At 43.3% G+C, this 17,828-nt stretch overlaps 1 protein-coding gene across 1 annotated transcript in view; it reads left to right on the forward strand.

Annotated features, from left to right (window-relative positions):
- SESTD1 (SEC14 and spectrin domain containing 1) overlaps positions 1 to 17,828 on the forward strand; it is a 1,957,182-nt gene that overhangs the window by 596,755 nt on the left and 1,342,599 nt on the right. Inside the window, exon 4 of the mRNA XM_044075265.1 lies at positions 9,446 to 9,554. Coding sequence (XP_043931200.1) covers positions 9,446 to 9,554 — 109 coding nt within the window. The remainder of the gene's footprint in view (positions 1 to 9,445; positions 9,555 to 17,828) is intronic.

Below are 17,828 nucleotides of genomic sequence, written 5' to 3' on the forward strand. Positions count from 1 at the left end.
GAAATGGGCAAAGAAAATAGTCAACTGCTGGCCGTAGTTACACCAGTGAACTAACAAGTGCATAGTAAAAGTATGGCTGTTAAGGCCAGCAGATCATTGGGTGGCATTCTGTGAAGAATTGACTACATGGATAGTAAGAAACCTTTTTTTTAATTTTCACCTAATGAGGAGATATTTAAAATTCTTTTCTTGGCCTTCAACTACAGTGGCTATCAGGCCACTACACTTTTTGGCCTTTTCTGTCCTCCAGGAGGGGAAAGCGAGAGCTGAGGATTGTGGTAGTCTAGCAGGTATTAGGAAATGTGCCTTATACTCCTAATTTAACCACTTATTGGTCAGAAAACGATATCCATTATGGCTGTGCTTGTTCATACATATGTTATTTTGTGCTGGAGTGCATGTGTATTCCTTGGTGGGCTCACATACTTCAAAATTCCAGAAGCTGCAGCTGTTGTGAGGAGACTCTTCCAGCACCTTTCCTGTATGGTGGGAGAGCTGTCTTTGGCTACTGGCTGTCATTCCTTCCAGAATGACTCTTTCATTATGTGGATCATAATTTAGGGCAAAGTTGGGGCTTCATACCCCTATGCCACAGAGATAGTTGCAGTTAGGAAAATTCTTCCTTTTTACCCATCACTGGTCATAGCACAGGTAAGGGTACTTTGTGTGTGTGAAGACCCTTTAGGGCAATGGAAGTTGTAGCACTGGTCAGAATCCAGAGGAGGGCAACCAGACCATATAGCAGGTTGTATGGAAAAGATTATGAAGTGAGGTTAGAGGATTTGGGGATCTTTTTTTTTGGAACATTGAGAGCTACATAGGATCTTGATCTAGTTGCACTAGATCATAAGTAGGAACTCTAGAGAAAAGGGCAGGTTTGCAGGAGGGGACCCCCATCTACAAGTTGATGGGAGTAATTTTTAATCACCGCTTAAGATAATACTCCTTTATGCAAATGAGTGGTAGTTACATATGAAATGCTGTTTGAATGGGTGGTAAGGAGGAGTGTAGCTGAATTCTTTACATCTTGGAATGTATTGACTTGGAAGAGAAGGGCAGCCACAGAGTTCTGCCTGCTAACAGTGGGCAGATTGGATAGATAATTCATGATCTCCTTGCTACTATGTGAATGTACTATATCCCACTGATGCATCCAGTATTTCTGGCATGGCATGTATTGATGCAATGATTTTTATTCCTTTAATAACCAAATAAGCCGACTAGTCACAAGGACCTCTTTTCAGGTATGACAGTGGTTGTGTCTTTCTCAGAGCCACACATTATGCAGGTGGAGAATGATAGATTCAAATCCAGGACTTTATAATAAAGCATGGTAAAAACTCATAGCGTTGATCCTTTGTGTTGTACTTCATACTGTTTCAAATTTTTTTCCAGTGACTTTTCGTACACTGTTTCATCCCATCAGAGGATACACACTTTGTACATGGAGTTTGTAATATGATGATAACATTAGGATGCAGCAGAATCTTTTAGCTGTGGGAGCCATTTATAATCCTTTCCAAGAATGTATCCCATAGATTGGAGAAACCATCATCATCACTTGTTTGTGTGCCCACACCAAGGAAATCCACCTCATTATAGGATCATAGGAAGTTACTAGGCTCTGAGGCCCTTACAAGCCTAGCCAAGAATTTACCCCATGTTCTAGCAAGTCAGCACCCTGTGCCACTGTCCAGCAGGACACAAGTGGAATCCCAGGGGTGTGTTTTCTGTTTCCCATCCAGTTATCCATGTTGCGCTTAAAAAGGTTTAATGAAGCACTCTGCTTTACATGGAGGGGGGAGTCTATTTCACAAAAAGGGGGCTCTCTGGGACACACACCTGTCTCGTCAGCAAGTCCTGTTTGATGTCACAGACCAGGTTGAGGTCACATGTGCGGATTATTCGAGGGGAGCTTTACTTGCGGAAATGCAGCAGTCCCATCAGGGCGGGGTCTGAGATTGCTTTGTATGCCAGACAAAGGTCACCTCTGAGGAGTCTGTAAGAGACTGAGTAGAGGGACAGGGCTTTTAAATTATCTTTGTAGGGTAGATGTTTGAGGCCCTGGATTGTCCGGGTGAGGAAACTCTGTGGTCTCTCCAGCTGCTGCACATGCTTTATGAGGTACATGCTGAAAGGGGCATTGTACTCAGTAATGGGTCTTATAAGGGAAGAATACAGGGATGTTATGACCACCTTGTCCCTGGATGAGATACCTGTACTAATGACATGAGACATGTATAAAGCTTTCTGTACAGTGGAGACAATATGGTGGTCAAAAGTCAGTTTGCTGTCAACCTGGGTGCCGAAGTCCCTCACGACTGATTGTGTGCTTAGTGCCGTATTACCAATGTGGTAATTTGTGGGGATGTCAATCTCCCCAAAAGGGATGATGATGCATTTTTTGACATTCAGTTTGAGGCCATGTTTCTGGCACCAGTCATCTGTTTGGGGGAGACCCTCTTGGAGAATGTCCACATCACTAGGAGAATTGATGACAGCACCCAGCTTTCAGTCAAACTTGGTCAGCCATAGCCCACTAGATTTGGCCTGCACCTCTGGGAAGTATATCCCAAACAGCAGAGGCCCCAAGACTGATCCCTGGGGTACACCTGTTGTTATGGGTCTACTACTTGTTTTGACTAGATGGGTTCTATCAGTGAGCCAGTTTGCTACCCACCTGGTAACATATGGATTGATGCGTAGTTGAGAGAGGTTATCTATTATACCTGAGTGGGGAGTAGGATTGAAGGTCTTGGCCAGGTCAAGGTAGACAGTGTGCACGGTCTTCCCCTCGTCTGTGGCCTTGGTGACTGTCTCAAAGAAGTCGACCAGATTTAACAGGTATGACCTCCCCTTAACAAAACTAAACTTGTGGGATCAAGTGTCTGGAGGTTGCTAATGTCCTTGTTAATGAGATCCATGATAGTCCGCTCCATGGCCTTGCAGATCAGGCTAGTTAGGCTGATGGGTCTATAATTTCCTGGATCGGTGGACGCTCCTCCTTTGTGCAAAGGGATTGACAGTAGCTGTCCTCCACTCGGCTGGGATAAAGTCGGTACTCAGGCTTTGGGTGAATAAGGTGCCTAATGGTGCTGCAAGTTCCTGCCTGAGTTCATGTAGGATGCAGCCTAGGGATTTTTTGCCTTTGAGAGGGCATTGATGACTTGCTCCCTAGAGATAAGGAGAGGGGGGCAGGTACTGGGGATGTCATGCTTTACTGATGGGGGGACAGAGGAGTGAAGTTTTCACTGAACCTGTCTGCCAGCAGGTTGGCTGTATCTACAAGGTTTGTATATGTGGGTGTCCTTGACCACCGGTGAACAGATCTGGGTGCTTCCCTTGAGATTGCGGACATATGTGAAGAAAGCTTTATGATTGTCTTTAGTAGATGTGGCCAATTTAGACTCTAAGTTTGTCTTGGAGGATTTCACTAGTGCTCGTATTTGCTTGTTCAGGCTATGTAGAGATTGCTTCAATTAGACACCTGCTCCTTCTTGGTCCTGGACAGCAATTTTTTCCTTTTATTGTAGAGTTTATTTATTGTAGCTGTCCACCAGACAGGTTTACTCTTCCTTGAGGAAGATGATTTCATCCTGTCTGGTATTCCTGATTCCATGCAGCTATATAAATGCTCGTATAGCACTTTGGTATAGGTTTGGACATATGTGCCAGTTTCTGTGAAGGGAGAGGGGGCTGTGAAGCTTTTTTATACCTTCCCTCAGGACGTTGTAATCAGCTTTGGAGAAGTTTTTTTTGTTTGACCTTAGCTTGGGGGGTGGGGGGTGGTTGAGGGAGATTGTGACTTCGAAAGTGATTGCTTTGTGGTTGAATCTTACCAAGTATGATGATACCATAGGGATGCTGCAGTGGTTACTCATGTTGGTTAATACCAAGTCCAAGATATGATTTGAATAGGGATCTTGTCAATTGTTAACTGCACCTGGAGTATTTCCTGTACATCATACTGTTTGACTAGCCTAGAGGTGTGTATGTCTTTTATATATATTGCAACTCCACCTCTTTTTGTTTTGCTGCCCACGGTTTGGGGTCTGAATGAATGATAGGACAAGTAACCTGGTATGGCTGGGGTGCTCTTTGCAGCTTTGAACCAGGTTTCTGTGACTGCACAAATGTCAGCTTCTTCCAGGGTTAAGAGTGCTTGCAATGAGTGTGGTTTCATGTTTAGACTCCTAGTATTTAGCAGCATGACCTTTAATTTACATTTTGATGAAATTTTCATGTTGGTAGTTTTAACCTCATGGCATTGCCTAAAAAAGGTACTGTGGTGGCGGCAAAAGCCTTTAAGATGAGCCTGAAGCCCAAGGGAGACAGATGCAGGCCATCTCTGCCAAATCATCGTGGTTTGTCAGTCATGTCATCCCAGGCTGTCAGGTACTGGATCTCTTTGGAATGCCACCAGAAACTAAGCCAATTGTTAGTCAGTCATTTTCTGTTTGCACTGAGGCATCATTCTGGGTGACGGTAGAATGCTGCTTAAGGCTAGGAACATAACTGCCTGGAACACATACTCGGCAAGCTCGATCATGTCTCATACATATAGACCAACAGTTCTGTCAAGGGCAACCTCTGCAGCACTTGCAGCCCAGCATTATAGGTTCTCTGTATATTTTTGCTGTAACAGGGAACCCTCAGTCACTTTTACACTTTCTGTTCTGGGAAGCTGATCATTTGAGGATTCTTGGTCTTTGCAGGTGCTTGGTCTCTTATCACGACAGATGAATGTCTGTGGTGTCAGGGATTCTGCCTTGGATATGCCTCAAGTGCCTTGTTTGTCTCTGTCCTTTTCAGACACATTGCCTTTCCAAAATGTGTCGCAAGGCAAAACGTGCAACTTGCATTACATGAGAGAGCTGTACAGCAAGTTGCCAGAAATTCAAAAAGGAAACTACTTTTACTAGCATCTTTTATCAGACCTCATCACTGTAGTGACGTCTTTGCTGGTCTGTTTTACAGATGCTGCTGACTTGCTTGACTGGTTTCTGTCTCAGTATGCTTATTAGCACTTTTGAGTAGTGGTCATTTATCTCTAGGTTCACACCCTGCCCTTTAGCTTTTCCTGCTTACTGAGGAGCATCACAGGATACATTTCAGTTATGTCCACATCACTGAAACACAAGGACCTAAGGGTATGCATTTGGATGACTGACTTTTGATGGCAGACTTCTAAAATATCTTCGGTGCAATTCTCATAGATGATTGGATATCATCCCTGTCAGTTATCCAATTTCATAACCTGAAACATCTGTCCAGATTTTCTCAGAATGTCCAGATTTTTGCCTAATATTTTTGGCCTGTTCCTCATAAAATTTGTGGTTTCTGGCAAATCACTAAGGATTGAAATAACTAAATAATGTCATACATTTGAGTTTCAGAGTTCATTTCCTTCAGAAAAAGCATGCTAAGACAAATGCTTTTTCTAGCAACTTTCTAAGTCTACAAGAGCAGTAATTAAAATCTGTCTTTATTTTTGGGCCTTTGTCCCCCCATTATTTTAGGCTTTGTCCAAATTTCTTTTAAGAGGTTGAGAGGTATAACCAGAAGTGTTTCTGGCTTTGGCCTTCATAGTTTATTGTGAGCTTTGCACAGCTGAATGACTTCTTACCTATCCTTAAGCTGCATAACATTTTAGGCCTTGTATATTCAATAATGTGACCCTGCAATTGTCTGGCAGGTAAACACAAAGTTAAGGTAGTGAGCTAATAATGAATTTGATCTTGTAGTCCTGATTGAAATTGCTTTCAGTTTGTGTGCACTGTGAGATACAGAGAGTCAGTTAAGCGGACCTGCACTTTTTGTTCACTTAGAAGAAGAGTACTGTCTTTATAGGTCTTATTTGTAACATTTAAGAATAAATTTCTACCCAACAGGTGTTCAGCTTATAAGGTATGTGGTAGAATGAATCTCTGATATTGGTAATGATCTGGATGGAGGTCATACATTGCACACTTAAGGTATGTTGAGTTGAAGGAAGTCTAATGCAAGTTCAGTCCTCTAGGCTGTAGAAGGTTGTATGCACATTTCTAATGCAGACTATGCATGGGACTTGGGACATACAGGAAAAACACATTCATATAAATGTAGCGGAAGTTAGGGAGTCCCAAACAGTACAATGACAGCAATTGCAGACCTCATTCTAGCAAGGCTGTCAAGGTCTAATGGGTAACATGCCAGAGGCTTGTAGATAAAATGTGTTTGGGGGGGGGGGGGGGGAGTAATATATATAGAATCGAGTAGGGCTGGGTCATGTGCTGTATCTCTTGAACTCAGTGCTATTTATTTTAGGCAGCCTCACTTAGTGAATGGAACTAGGATGTGACAGAATACAGTAAGATAATTTATTCTCATGAGCTGTGTACTCAGTACATTATGGGATAGATTTAGCTTTCCAATTAAACAAAATTTCATCAGAATGTCTGCCCCCATTAGTATTAAAAATTACAAGTAAATTAACAATCTTTTACTTATTCTGTTGTTGGCAAGTTTGGGTCAAGTAGCTTTCATGAAAAGATAAAAAAAAATGTTTTTTTTTCTTCTTCACATTTTGTCCGTAGTTGTCCTTTAATTTTGTCATGAATTGTCTTTGTTCCTCAGTGCTGTAGAAAAGACTTGGGATTTCCACTGTGGGATTTCCATATCCTTAGCTTGTACCAAAACAAAAATGCTGCTTGCTAAGTGTGCTGATACCAAGCTTCCAAGGTTGGACCCGCTGTATTTTTCCATAGTTTAACACAGAGTTGCATAATACTCCCTTTTTTTCATCTTTCTGCCCTTCATAGAATGAACTCACTTGATATTAACTGCCTTGAGATGGCTAAGGTTGCAGTGTTGTGTAAGCCTTTTGTTAGCATTTGAAAGGCTACCTTCTTTCCTTTCCAGCCAATAGAATCTGCTTTTATTTCCAGTACTTTCAGTCCCTAATCTCAAATGTCCCTAGTCCTACGTAAGGCAGCTGGGATTTCAGTGAATGCTGCAGTGCTTGGACTTTTCATGTCTAGTAACAGAATATTGAAGCTGGTTGAAAAGCCTTCACTGCAGAATATTTATCAAATGAAGATGAAAAGCATTGCAGGTGCTAATGGGCTGTCTGTCACGAAGAAACACCAAAGACTGACACTACTGACCCACTTTGCCACTAGGACAATTACAGTTATTAAAAGTTCCTCATTTCAGGGATTGCTGGGAGGGTCCTACAACCAACCTTAAGTCTCAGCTGGAGCATCATCACGACGACGAGGAATCAGAGGGAAGTCCATTTCTGAAACAGCCCTCTGGTTACAGCAGATTCTGAGCTTGCTCTTCTGTACTGTGGGTTTCAGCCTGTGCCATCTTCTGCTTTGGTGGCTGATGCAGGAATTGGAGGTGGTACATCCTCCTGCTGTCTCTCCCCGAATAGTGAATTCTGAGATGGTTGTAGATATTGCAAGTCCACCAATCAGTCAGTGAAATCAGTGAATCTTGCCATTTTTTTCCTCTGCAGCTACCAACCATCAAACCTCCCTGTATCAGTCTTTGGCCCTTTCATTCATCATGTTATGGTGTCCCAAGCATGGAGGGGGGAGACAACTGGAGGGGCCAACTTCCAGGCAGCCATGGAGGTGGTTTGTGCCACTGCTGGTGTCCTGACATTGAGATGTTTTTGATAAGGCTCTATCCTTTTCCTAGTGGCCTATAAAAAGCATCTGCATCACTACAGGGTGTCCTGCATTCTCACTGTGCATGTGTGTGCTTCCACCCACGTGCTGTTGAGGGCTGCAGTCACTGGCATAAGATTGCCCAACTCCTGGCCCTTTTGATGCTGTGCAAGTCTCCACTTGCAGGGCGGTAATCAGCCAACTGATAATACTAGTCTGTCTACACTATGGGCAAGCCAAAACTGGCTGCTCACTGCCAAGCTCCCGCACCTCACTCTTCTAACCCCCAAGCTGCTTTTATAATTTGGGTTATCAGGGTAGTATTCAGGATTTTATCCCTCTCAGCAAGCTACCTTACATTTTTGTATATTTTTAATGAAGTTATATAACCTTGCAGGTAGTCTTAAACTCGGCATAGTACATGCGTGTATCTTTAATTTTTAAACAGTTCCTTGCATTTTAAGGTCTAATTCTGTTATGGCCTTTTATCTCACTGGGTCTAGGACTATTCACTGAAAGCACATTTCAGTGAAAGCTCAGTTCACTGAAAACACAATTTCCTGAAAGCTCAATTCATTGAAAACACAATTCACTTAAACACATTTCGCTGAAAGTTAGATATGGACTTTTCCCCACTGTTGTGCGACCCTGGAGTTAGTATATATAGTAAGGGTGTGTGTGTGTGTGTGTGTGTGTGTGTGAGGGGGGGTGTAGCCCCCCACCTATTTTAAATATTTTGAACTACATACATGGATACTTGCAATTGCAATAAATTACTCTTTTCTGAACTTAATATATATCCAAAATATGTGGAGGGCTATGCCACCCCTTACTATATATACTAACTGCAGGGTCGCACAGCAGTGGGGAAAAGGCCATATATAACTTTCAGTGAATTGAGTTTTCAGTGAATTGAGCTTTCATTGAATAGTCCTAGACTCATCTCACCACCTGTTATGGCCTTTTATCTCACCACCTGATGTTAAATACCACCCAGGTTAAAATTAAACCACCTGCAGTGGAAGTCAGCTGCTTGTAACTTAAGTACTAGCTTGCATTTTTTGTGTTACTATTGCTGGTCTGCTGCTGTAGCTGGACCCTAACATTTCTACAGTATTCTGTTGGTTTGTGTTGCGTTGTGTGCAGAAATTGGATACTTGCATAGCTTTATAAAGTTGCACCTGAAAAGGATCCCCTGTGGATTGGAAGGCATCCCTCATTAGTAAAGAACTAAATGCCAGGAGGAAACGCGACGACAGCCATCCAGTATGGAAATGTAGAGTACAATGTGGCTCTTTGCTAAAAGTGTTGACAAAGCAGAATAGTGATAACTGGTTAAGTATTAACAAGTCACTAGCAAAGGGCTTTGATAGGATGATGGCATGAAGAATATTCAGAAAAAGTTCTCTCATGGATTTTCTCTCGACTGAGATAGCCGCAGAGAAGAAGTCACCTGATTGCAAACAGAGGAGATACGAAAAGGCCATTCACCATTTTACATGTATGCTCGAGTTAGAAGGACTTCCAGGTATGGTATGCATAACCTTGTCTTGTCAGTACACACAAACAGAAGTCCAATTTTTTGTATCATCGATCTGTATTCAGTTAGTCAGTTATGCAGGTCTGTTTTCTTTTTTCTGTGAATGATATCTACATTTTTTTTCTTTAACTTTTTAAAAAAAACTTTGAAAAGCAGGGCTGATAAATTGTTTACTTAAAATGTATTTTTACTGTATAATAAAGGATTTGCATTTTAGGTGGAAACATGTTTAAACTTGTTTTCATCACAGGCGGCAAAGACAGACGCAGTGGCCTCATTTTGACAATTCCTTTATGTTCAGAGCAGACAAATATGGATGAACTCAGCGCTACACTAGACTATTTGCTCAGCATTCCAAGGTGAATCAAATTTTTTGCATTTTGAATTAGTTTTAAAGATTGTCTTTTGTGCTTAACATTCCCATCTTTCTTTCATCTATGAACAAGTTTTCAAGGCTGCTGTTGGCACACATACATTATGTAGTACCATTATTGGAGTGAAGAATTATCTTGCATCATAGTCTACTAAGAGCACAGTACATTATTTGGAAGGCAGTGCGGACTCTGGTTACCGTAATTACAGCCGTTACAGTCAAAGCAGCATACAAAAGTATGCCATGCTTTGTAGAATCTCTGTGTCTATTTATATTTAAATTCTTGCTATTCTGCTTGTACTTTTCAAATATCTGACTAATTTTCCAGCAAGTTATTGAGATTAATTCCTGTTACACTTGGCTAGTCATTGCTTTAAATGTATTTTAAAATACATAATAGCAACACTTGTACATATCTATTTTAAAGTTATACTGCACATATTGGTAGACATGTGTGAGTGTTATTTGGCAACACTAGGTATATGCATAAAGACTTGCATATATTTCTCATATTTTAGATTTGATGCTTCAAAAAACCCAGTGCATAAAAGTTATTCTGTACTTTTGTATATGTTTAAAATAGTAAAGCAAATACCATGATTGTTTTACTCCTATTAGTGTCAACACTTAAAGCATTATGTTATAAATTATCTGTCATTTGTTGAAATATTTTCAAAAAAGTGTTGAAGTTGTAGACTGAGCTGAAGGACGTCACTACATATTGGGTATATGTGTGACTATACGTAATAGATAGGAAACCATAATCACTAGCTTGTCTGCCTGGTTGTTGCAACTCCTGTTTTCAAAAGATTAGCTTTATACTGTGTTACTCTGATTAAAAATGCTTCTTTAGGTCCAGTGTAAAATTAGTGTCTTCAGTCAGTAAAGTGTGCTGTGCCCTTGTTTTTGTTTTGAGTTGCATTCCCGTGTATGCTCCCTTACTGCTTTATGCCCCCATGTTATACTCCCCCTCTTTCTTTTAAGATTAAAATTAATCTGACACGATTTTTTGATTATGTCCTCATATTTCTGCTTTTCAACATTTATTCATTATAGTTATCCTTTTCTGTACCTTGTCTAAACACCCAAGAAGTGCATGTAGTATTCCAGCTGCAATATAGCTAGTGTCCATTATAGGCTTTTAATTCCTCCACTTTCATTAGAATCAAATCTTCTTGTCATAAGAGTCCAACATTTTCTTTGCCTTAGCTGTTTAGCACCTGTATTACACTTATAGTCTTGTTTCCATTTCATCCATATCTCTTTTGTGCTTGTCCACTGCTGAACACTTTAGTGTATTGGCTGTTTTGTTTGATATTAAGACACTGTATTCTGTCATACACATACATTGATATTTTTTTTCACTTCTTGTTCACTGTAGTCTGCTGTTTCCTGATTTGTGTCATCTTTGTGCCCTGCACCCTGCTGTTTCTTGGGCCACCTATTCCTTCTGTCCTGCATGCTGCTGTTTCTTGGGACGTCTCTCCTTTGTGGACCACACACTGCTGTTTATAGGGCTTCCTATTCTCTGTGCTGTGCACCCTGCCTTTTTTGGGTTGTCTGTTCTTTGTGCTTTGCACATTGCTGTTTTTTGTGTTGTCTGATGTTCTTCATGTTTCACTGTTGCAGTCATCACACTTGGGTTATCTGCCTGCAGGTAGCCCTCAGTCGGCCCGAATACCAGAGACTTAGTATTTCTGCGTCGGATGCTGTCACTCCGGGACTGATGTCAGTTCGTCAGGGGTATAAAAACAGGCAGCCGACACCATTACATCAGTCTTTCTTGCCGAGGAGCCCTAGCAGTTCGCAAGTGCCGGTCGGCCGCTACCTGAATTTTCGTTTACGATTTGAATAATCCTGGTCTTCTAAAGCTAAGTACCCCATTGGGGATCCTTTTTTTCTTGCTCTAACTGATGCCAGAAAAAGTTAACAATTGTCTTGCCTGTGGAAAGCAAATACCTCACAGAGATTTTCATTCTTACTGCGTCACCAGTTTAGGCCTAGACCACGACGTACCTCGCTGTCGGTTTTGTGCCTTGTTTAATGCCCAAACCATTCATCGGGCTCTCTTTGTCACTAAATTCTTTTGCTCTCGATCTCCATATTCTGAAATGGCTTCGGTAAGCCACCCGACTACTGATATTCTGAAAAAACATAAAGATAAAGACAGAGACAGACCGCATAGGTCCAAAGCTGCTGACAACGCTTCTGTTAAGCTAGTCGCCAGTCCGCCGATACTCAGGCGCTTTCGCATCCCCTGATGCCCACTTCAGTGGATTCACAGGCCTCTACCGAGACCCATTCGGAGTCCGGTATGCCGCAAGACTCTTCTTCGACTATGGAATCTGCTGATGTCTCTACCTTAGATGGATCCGGAGCCAGTGTGCAGGCACCGGATTCTGAGGCAGTTGTTCGCTCAACCGATGTTCGACTCAAACCGACTACTTCTTTTTTAACCAAAACTACCGAGTTTCTTAGGCCCAGAGTACACACTATGGCTAGAAAACCGATGACCAAAGTGCATGCACCTGCTCCCATGCCACAAAAACAAATGCTTATAATGGCATAAGACCTTATTGCACTGATTAGGGGAAGTCAGCCTTCCCCTGCTAAGAGAAAAAGGGACCAGCCCCCTACAGCTTCTACAGACCAGGAGTCTGATGACTGAGATTTCTGATTATGAAGACATGCCCTTATCTGCTTATGAGGATTCAGATGCAGAGGAATCCATTCCCTCTGCCTCCCCTCCAGAGAATTTTTCTTTTGGTGAAGCCTTCCATATACCTTAAGAGAGCATTTCCACTGGGAGTGCCAAGACTATCCTCAGTCAAAAAAGAAACTCAGAGAATTCCTAGAGTTGCCTCAGCACATGCCTTTAGCAATACCTCCCTGTCCTGGACGTTGTTGATGATATTTTTATGGATTCCAGTCTTACTACTGACACTTTACCTCCTGCTCCTAGGAAACCAGACAGGTACTACAGAGTACCTGACACTCTGACAGAAAACACCACCACAGTTATGTGGTATATCAACAAGCAGGGGGGAGCCCACTCCTACCCACTCTGCAGGTTAGCCATGGCCCTGTGGCACACGGCACATGCAAGTCCATCTGCAAGCTCAGTTCCTGCCAGGCAAACAAAACTCACTGGCAGACGACTTAAGCAGAAATCTCCTAGACCCACATGAGTGGCAGTTGGAGCCCAGCACCTTCAACCTTCTGATTCAGAAATGGGGGACCCCAGAGGTGGATCTCTTTGCCTCCCCCTACAACCACCAGCTCAGCAAATTCTGCATCCGGAATCCTCACAGCAGGGCCTGGAAAGTGGATGCCCTATCTTTTCAGTGGGTAAATCTCTCAATATATGCCTTTCCCCCTCTGCCCCTTCTCTCAAAAGTTTTGCTCATGATAATGCAGGACAGACCAAGGACAATTCTGATTGCCCTGGACTGGCCACACCAGCACTGGTACCCACCCTTGTGCAGCCTGTCACCGGTGTGCCACCCTGGCACCTACACCAGAACCCAACCCTGCTCTCTCAGAAGGAGGGACAGATTTTGCATGCACAACTGCAAACCCTAAATCTTGCAGCCTGGCTTATTCCTTGAATTCTCCCCCAGCAACCCTAAGCAAGCAGGTGCTGGACGTCATTCTTGAAGCCAGAAGACCCAGTACAAGAAAATCCTATGCTGATAAGTGGAAAAGGTTCTGCTCCTGGATTCTATCTAAAGGAGAGGACACAACTCTGCCCTCCCTGCTTCTAATCCTGGATTACTTAGCAGATCTACTCCACAAAGGCCTGTACTTCTCCTCCGTTAAGGTACATGCCTCAGCCGTTTCGGCTCATTACAATACTGAGCCACCTCTCTTCTTGCACCCTCTTATCAAACAGTTCCTGAAAGGGGCAAACAACTTAAGCCCACCAAGGAGAGCACCCAACCCTGCTTGGGACCTTAACTTTGTACTGGAAAAGCTCATGCCCCCCCCACCTTTGAACCTGCTGCATCAGCAGACTTAAAATTCCTGTCTTGGAAAACAGCCTTGCTTCTGGGCATCACTTCAGCTAAGAAGAGTGTCTGAGCTACAAGCACTTATGGCTGTGGAACCCTTCATTATTTTCCATGCTGACAGGGTTTCCCTCAGGACTAACCCTTCATGCCTGAAGTGGTGTCCAGTGTGGCTCTCAACCAGTTCATCCATTTGCCAACTTTCTTTCCTAATCCTCAAAATAAAGGGGAAAGGGTCCTGCACTCCTTGGACATGCACAGACAGCTCAGGCTCTACCTCGGTAGGACTAAGCCCTTCAGAAAATCTGACCAGTTACTAGTCAGCTTTGCAACAGGGGCAGAGGGCAAGGCCATTTCAAAACAAACAATTTCCAAATGGATAGCACACTGCATTCATTTCTGCTACTAGCACCATGGGAAACCAACCCCTCAGGGGGTCAGAACACATTAAACTAGGGCAACATCTACCTTTGCAGCATTTCTCAGGGGAGTCCCTACCAGGGACATCCTGGAAGCTGCTACCTGGAGTTCAGTACACACCTTCACTAAGCATTACCAAATGCCGATCTTTTCCAAATCCAGGGCAGGTTTTGCAACAGCAGTCCTGCAATGCATACCTGCCATCCCTAACTCTTCTTGACTGCCTCCACCCTTCTTCAGCTTTGGGAATCCACCCTAGTGTGATGATTGCAACAGTGAAACACGAAGAACATAGTACAGTTGTGTACACCTACCATAAATATATATGTTCGAGTGTATTCACTGTTGCAGTCCTGGTTTCCCTCCCTCCAGCCCCCTGTTTTTTTTCTCGCTCTCCTCTCTATGGCTATTACTCCCCCTTTCAGGGGTATTGGTATTTACTTTTTACTGGTGGCGTTTTCCCCACCTTAATTTAGCTCCCTATTTGGGGGACTCCTGACATGTGGGGCAAGAAAAACTGATATAATGGCATCAGCTGCCTGTTTTTATACCCCTGGCGACCTAATGTCAGTCCTGGAGCTACAGCATCCGATGCAGAAATACTAAATCTCTGGTAGTTGGGCCGTCTGAGGGCTCCCTGCATGCAGATAACCCAAGTGTGATGACTACAACGAGTACACTCGAACATCTACATTTATGGTAAGTGTACGCAACTGTACTTTCTTTGTGGTGTGCACCCTGCTGTTTTTTGGGTTGCCTGTTCTTTGTGTTGTGCACCTTGATGTTTCTTGGATTGCCTGTTCTTTGAGCACAGTATACTGTCAAATTTTCTGGCTTTCCCATTTTAATTTGTTTGATGATCCTGTGTGCATTCTAGGCTTCTTGATCAGCTGTTTGGCTGTATGTAAAGAGTGGCACAGTAGTGCAGCAGATAGGGTACCATACAACACTTTTCTTCTGGCTTGGTGTTTGGCTGGGGTGCTTTCTGTGCAGACTTTGCATGTTCTAACATTGTGTGTTGGCAGTCCTCTTGAATTGACCATGGATGTGTGAGTTGTGGGCATATGTATCCTGTGATGGTCTGGCATCCCACAAAGGATTGTTTTTTCATCTTATACTTAATGTTTGCTAGGATAGGCCTCCTATCCTTGTGACCTTGAGTACAGTAAAACAGATGCTTATCGTAGTCAATGTTGCAGTACTGATTCTTGGGTCTTCCTGCTACACAGAAGCCTACAACTGGTCTGATTTCCAGAGTCTTTGCATTATCCCTAGTTGACAGGCATCCTGATGTCTAGACATCAGGGTATAAGAACAGCATCTGGCTCCATCTGCAGTTCTTTCTAGCCTGCAATCCATTGTGCTTCACGTGTGTTCAGTAAGCTTGCAGTCCATCAAGTCAGTTCAATATTCCAGAAAACCACCTTCTGCCAGTTGGGTAAGTACCCTGCTGGGAAAATTTCTTTAATGTTCAAAAAAGTCAACAATTACTTGAACTGTAGAAAGCAAATCCCGCATAAATATTTTAATTTGTTTTGTCTGTTCTGCTTGGGGCCTATTCTGACTATGCAAAATTCCATGTGAAAACCCTAAAAATGTAGGTCTGAGGTACTAGCTGCCCATATGGTAGTCTTCCTCTTTGGGTTAACCCAGTGGGATCGCACGTCTACAGAAAGACAAAAAGGCCAAGGATTCTGACTGCACTGAGAAAGATATGATGGCAGTCCATAAGTCAGCAGACTACCCAGATGGAGGTGCCTTTCCAGCCCCCTGGTCTGGCGACTGCTAGGTCAGAACTCTCTGGGGCAGCCGTTTGGGAGGCCACCATGGTCCCTAGCTTACCAGCAAATGTTACCATGGCACACATCTCAGTTGGGTCTGAAGTTGCTTAGCAGGCCTCAGCTTCTGATGTCTGCATACTGGATCTCAAGGGAGACTCCCTGTTTACCTCGACTACTGAAACTCTAACTGAAGTGTCTGTCTGAGGACTGCAACCTCAGGTTACTTCTTTTAAATGGACAACCAAACAGAAGTGGACCACTTCTTTGTCTTAACTCCCCCCCCCCCCTTCTCTAACCACTTCTCAGATCAAAGCACAGGACCATATAAAAATAGCACAGAGAAGTTCATGACCTTTACGAAATCTAGAGAGTCCTCTCACACTTCTGCTACTGAGGCTTCCCCATCCAAAAGAACTAGGAAGGTATTTTTTTCAGAAATATGTAGATTCCTCTACCTCTGAAGATGAGGTGTTGTCTTACATTGTGCACTTGCCAGCACAAATTACCTAGATTCGGACTCAGATGACACTCTTCTCCCTTTGGGGGAACTGTGCATAGAATGAAGGAGGCTTTCAATTACGAAAGCAAACAGTTCTCTCAGGCTCAGACCCATTAGAGGGAACTTTTTCCTTCTTTACACATAGACGTACTGGATGATGTCTTTGAAGACTTGGCATTGCATTCTGATTCTCTACCCCCTGCACCTAGAAAACCAGGCAAGATTTACAGAGTGCTGGAATGTCACGAGCACCTTTACAAAACTCCAAATGCTGACCCTTTTGTAGTCTTCACTTAATCCACAAAAAGTGTACCTAAGGGACTGACCAGACATCCCTTGTCTAATGACTGGAAGAGTAGACTGTTAGGTTTGAGAAAAAGCTTATACCTCTGCCCCTCTGGCAATGGCAGCTTTGAATTGCCAGATATTCTTCGTGTTTCACTGTTGCAGTCATCACACTTGGGTTATCTGCCTGCAGGTAGCCATCAGTCGGCCCGCATACCAGAGACTTAGTATTTCTGCGTCAGATGCTGTCGCATCTTCCATGACGTCAGGTTGTTAGGGGTATAAAAACAGGCAGACGACGCCATTACATCAGTCTTTCTTGCCGAGCGGAGCCCAAAGCAGAAGCAGTTCGCAAGTGCCAGTCGGCCACTACCGGAACTTTTCGTTTTCGAGTTAAAGTATCCTGAAGTCTTCTAATGCCAAGTACCTCGTTGGGGATCCTTTTTTCTTGCTCTAACCGATGTCAGAAAAAGTTAACAATTGTCTTGCTTGTGGAAAGCAAATACCTCACAGAGATTTTCATTCTTACTGTGTCACCTGTTTAGGCTCAGACCATGACATCTCTCGCTGTCGGTTTTGTGCCTTGTTTAATGCCCGAACCATTCGTCGTTGGGCTATCTTTATCGCTAAATTCGCTCTCGATCTCCATATTCAGAAATGGCTTTAGTAAGCCATCTGACTACCGATCTTCTAAAAAAATGTAAAGATAAAGACACAGACAGACCGTATAGGTCCAAAACTGCTGACGACGCTTCCGTTAAGCTAGTCACCAGTCCGCCGGTACTCAGTGAGGCGCTTTTGCAGCCCCTGATGCCTGCTTGTGTGGATTCTCAGGCCTCTGCTGAGACCCATTCAGAGTACGGTATGTCGCGAGATACTTCTTCGACTGTGGAACCAGTGGATGTCTCTACCTTGGATTGGTCCGGAGCCGCTGTGCAGGTACCGGCTTCTGAGGGAGTTTTTCGTCCTAACGATGTTCGAATCAAACTAACGACTTCATTTTTAACCAAAACTACTGAGTTTCTTAGGCCCAGAGTATGCACTACGCCTAGAAAAGAGATGACCAAAGCACTTGCTCAGGCACCCATGCCACAAAAACAAATGCTTAGAATGGCTGAAGACCTTATTACGCTGATTAGGGGAAGCCAGCCTATCCCAGGTAAGAGACAGACTCCAGTCCACTTCAGGTTCTGCAGACCAGGAGTCTGATGACTCTGACCTTTCGGATTATGAAGACATGCCCTTATCCACCTATGAGGATTCAGATG

This window comes from Protopterus annectens, chromosome 6.part0, assembly GCF_019279795.1.
Source record: "Protopterus annectens isolate FY-2018-M chromosome 6.part0, PAN1.0, whole genome shotgun sequence".
Taxonomy (NCBI): Eukaryota; Metazoa; Chordata; order Ceratodontiformes; family Protopteridae; genus Protopterus; species Protopterus annectens.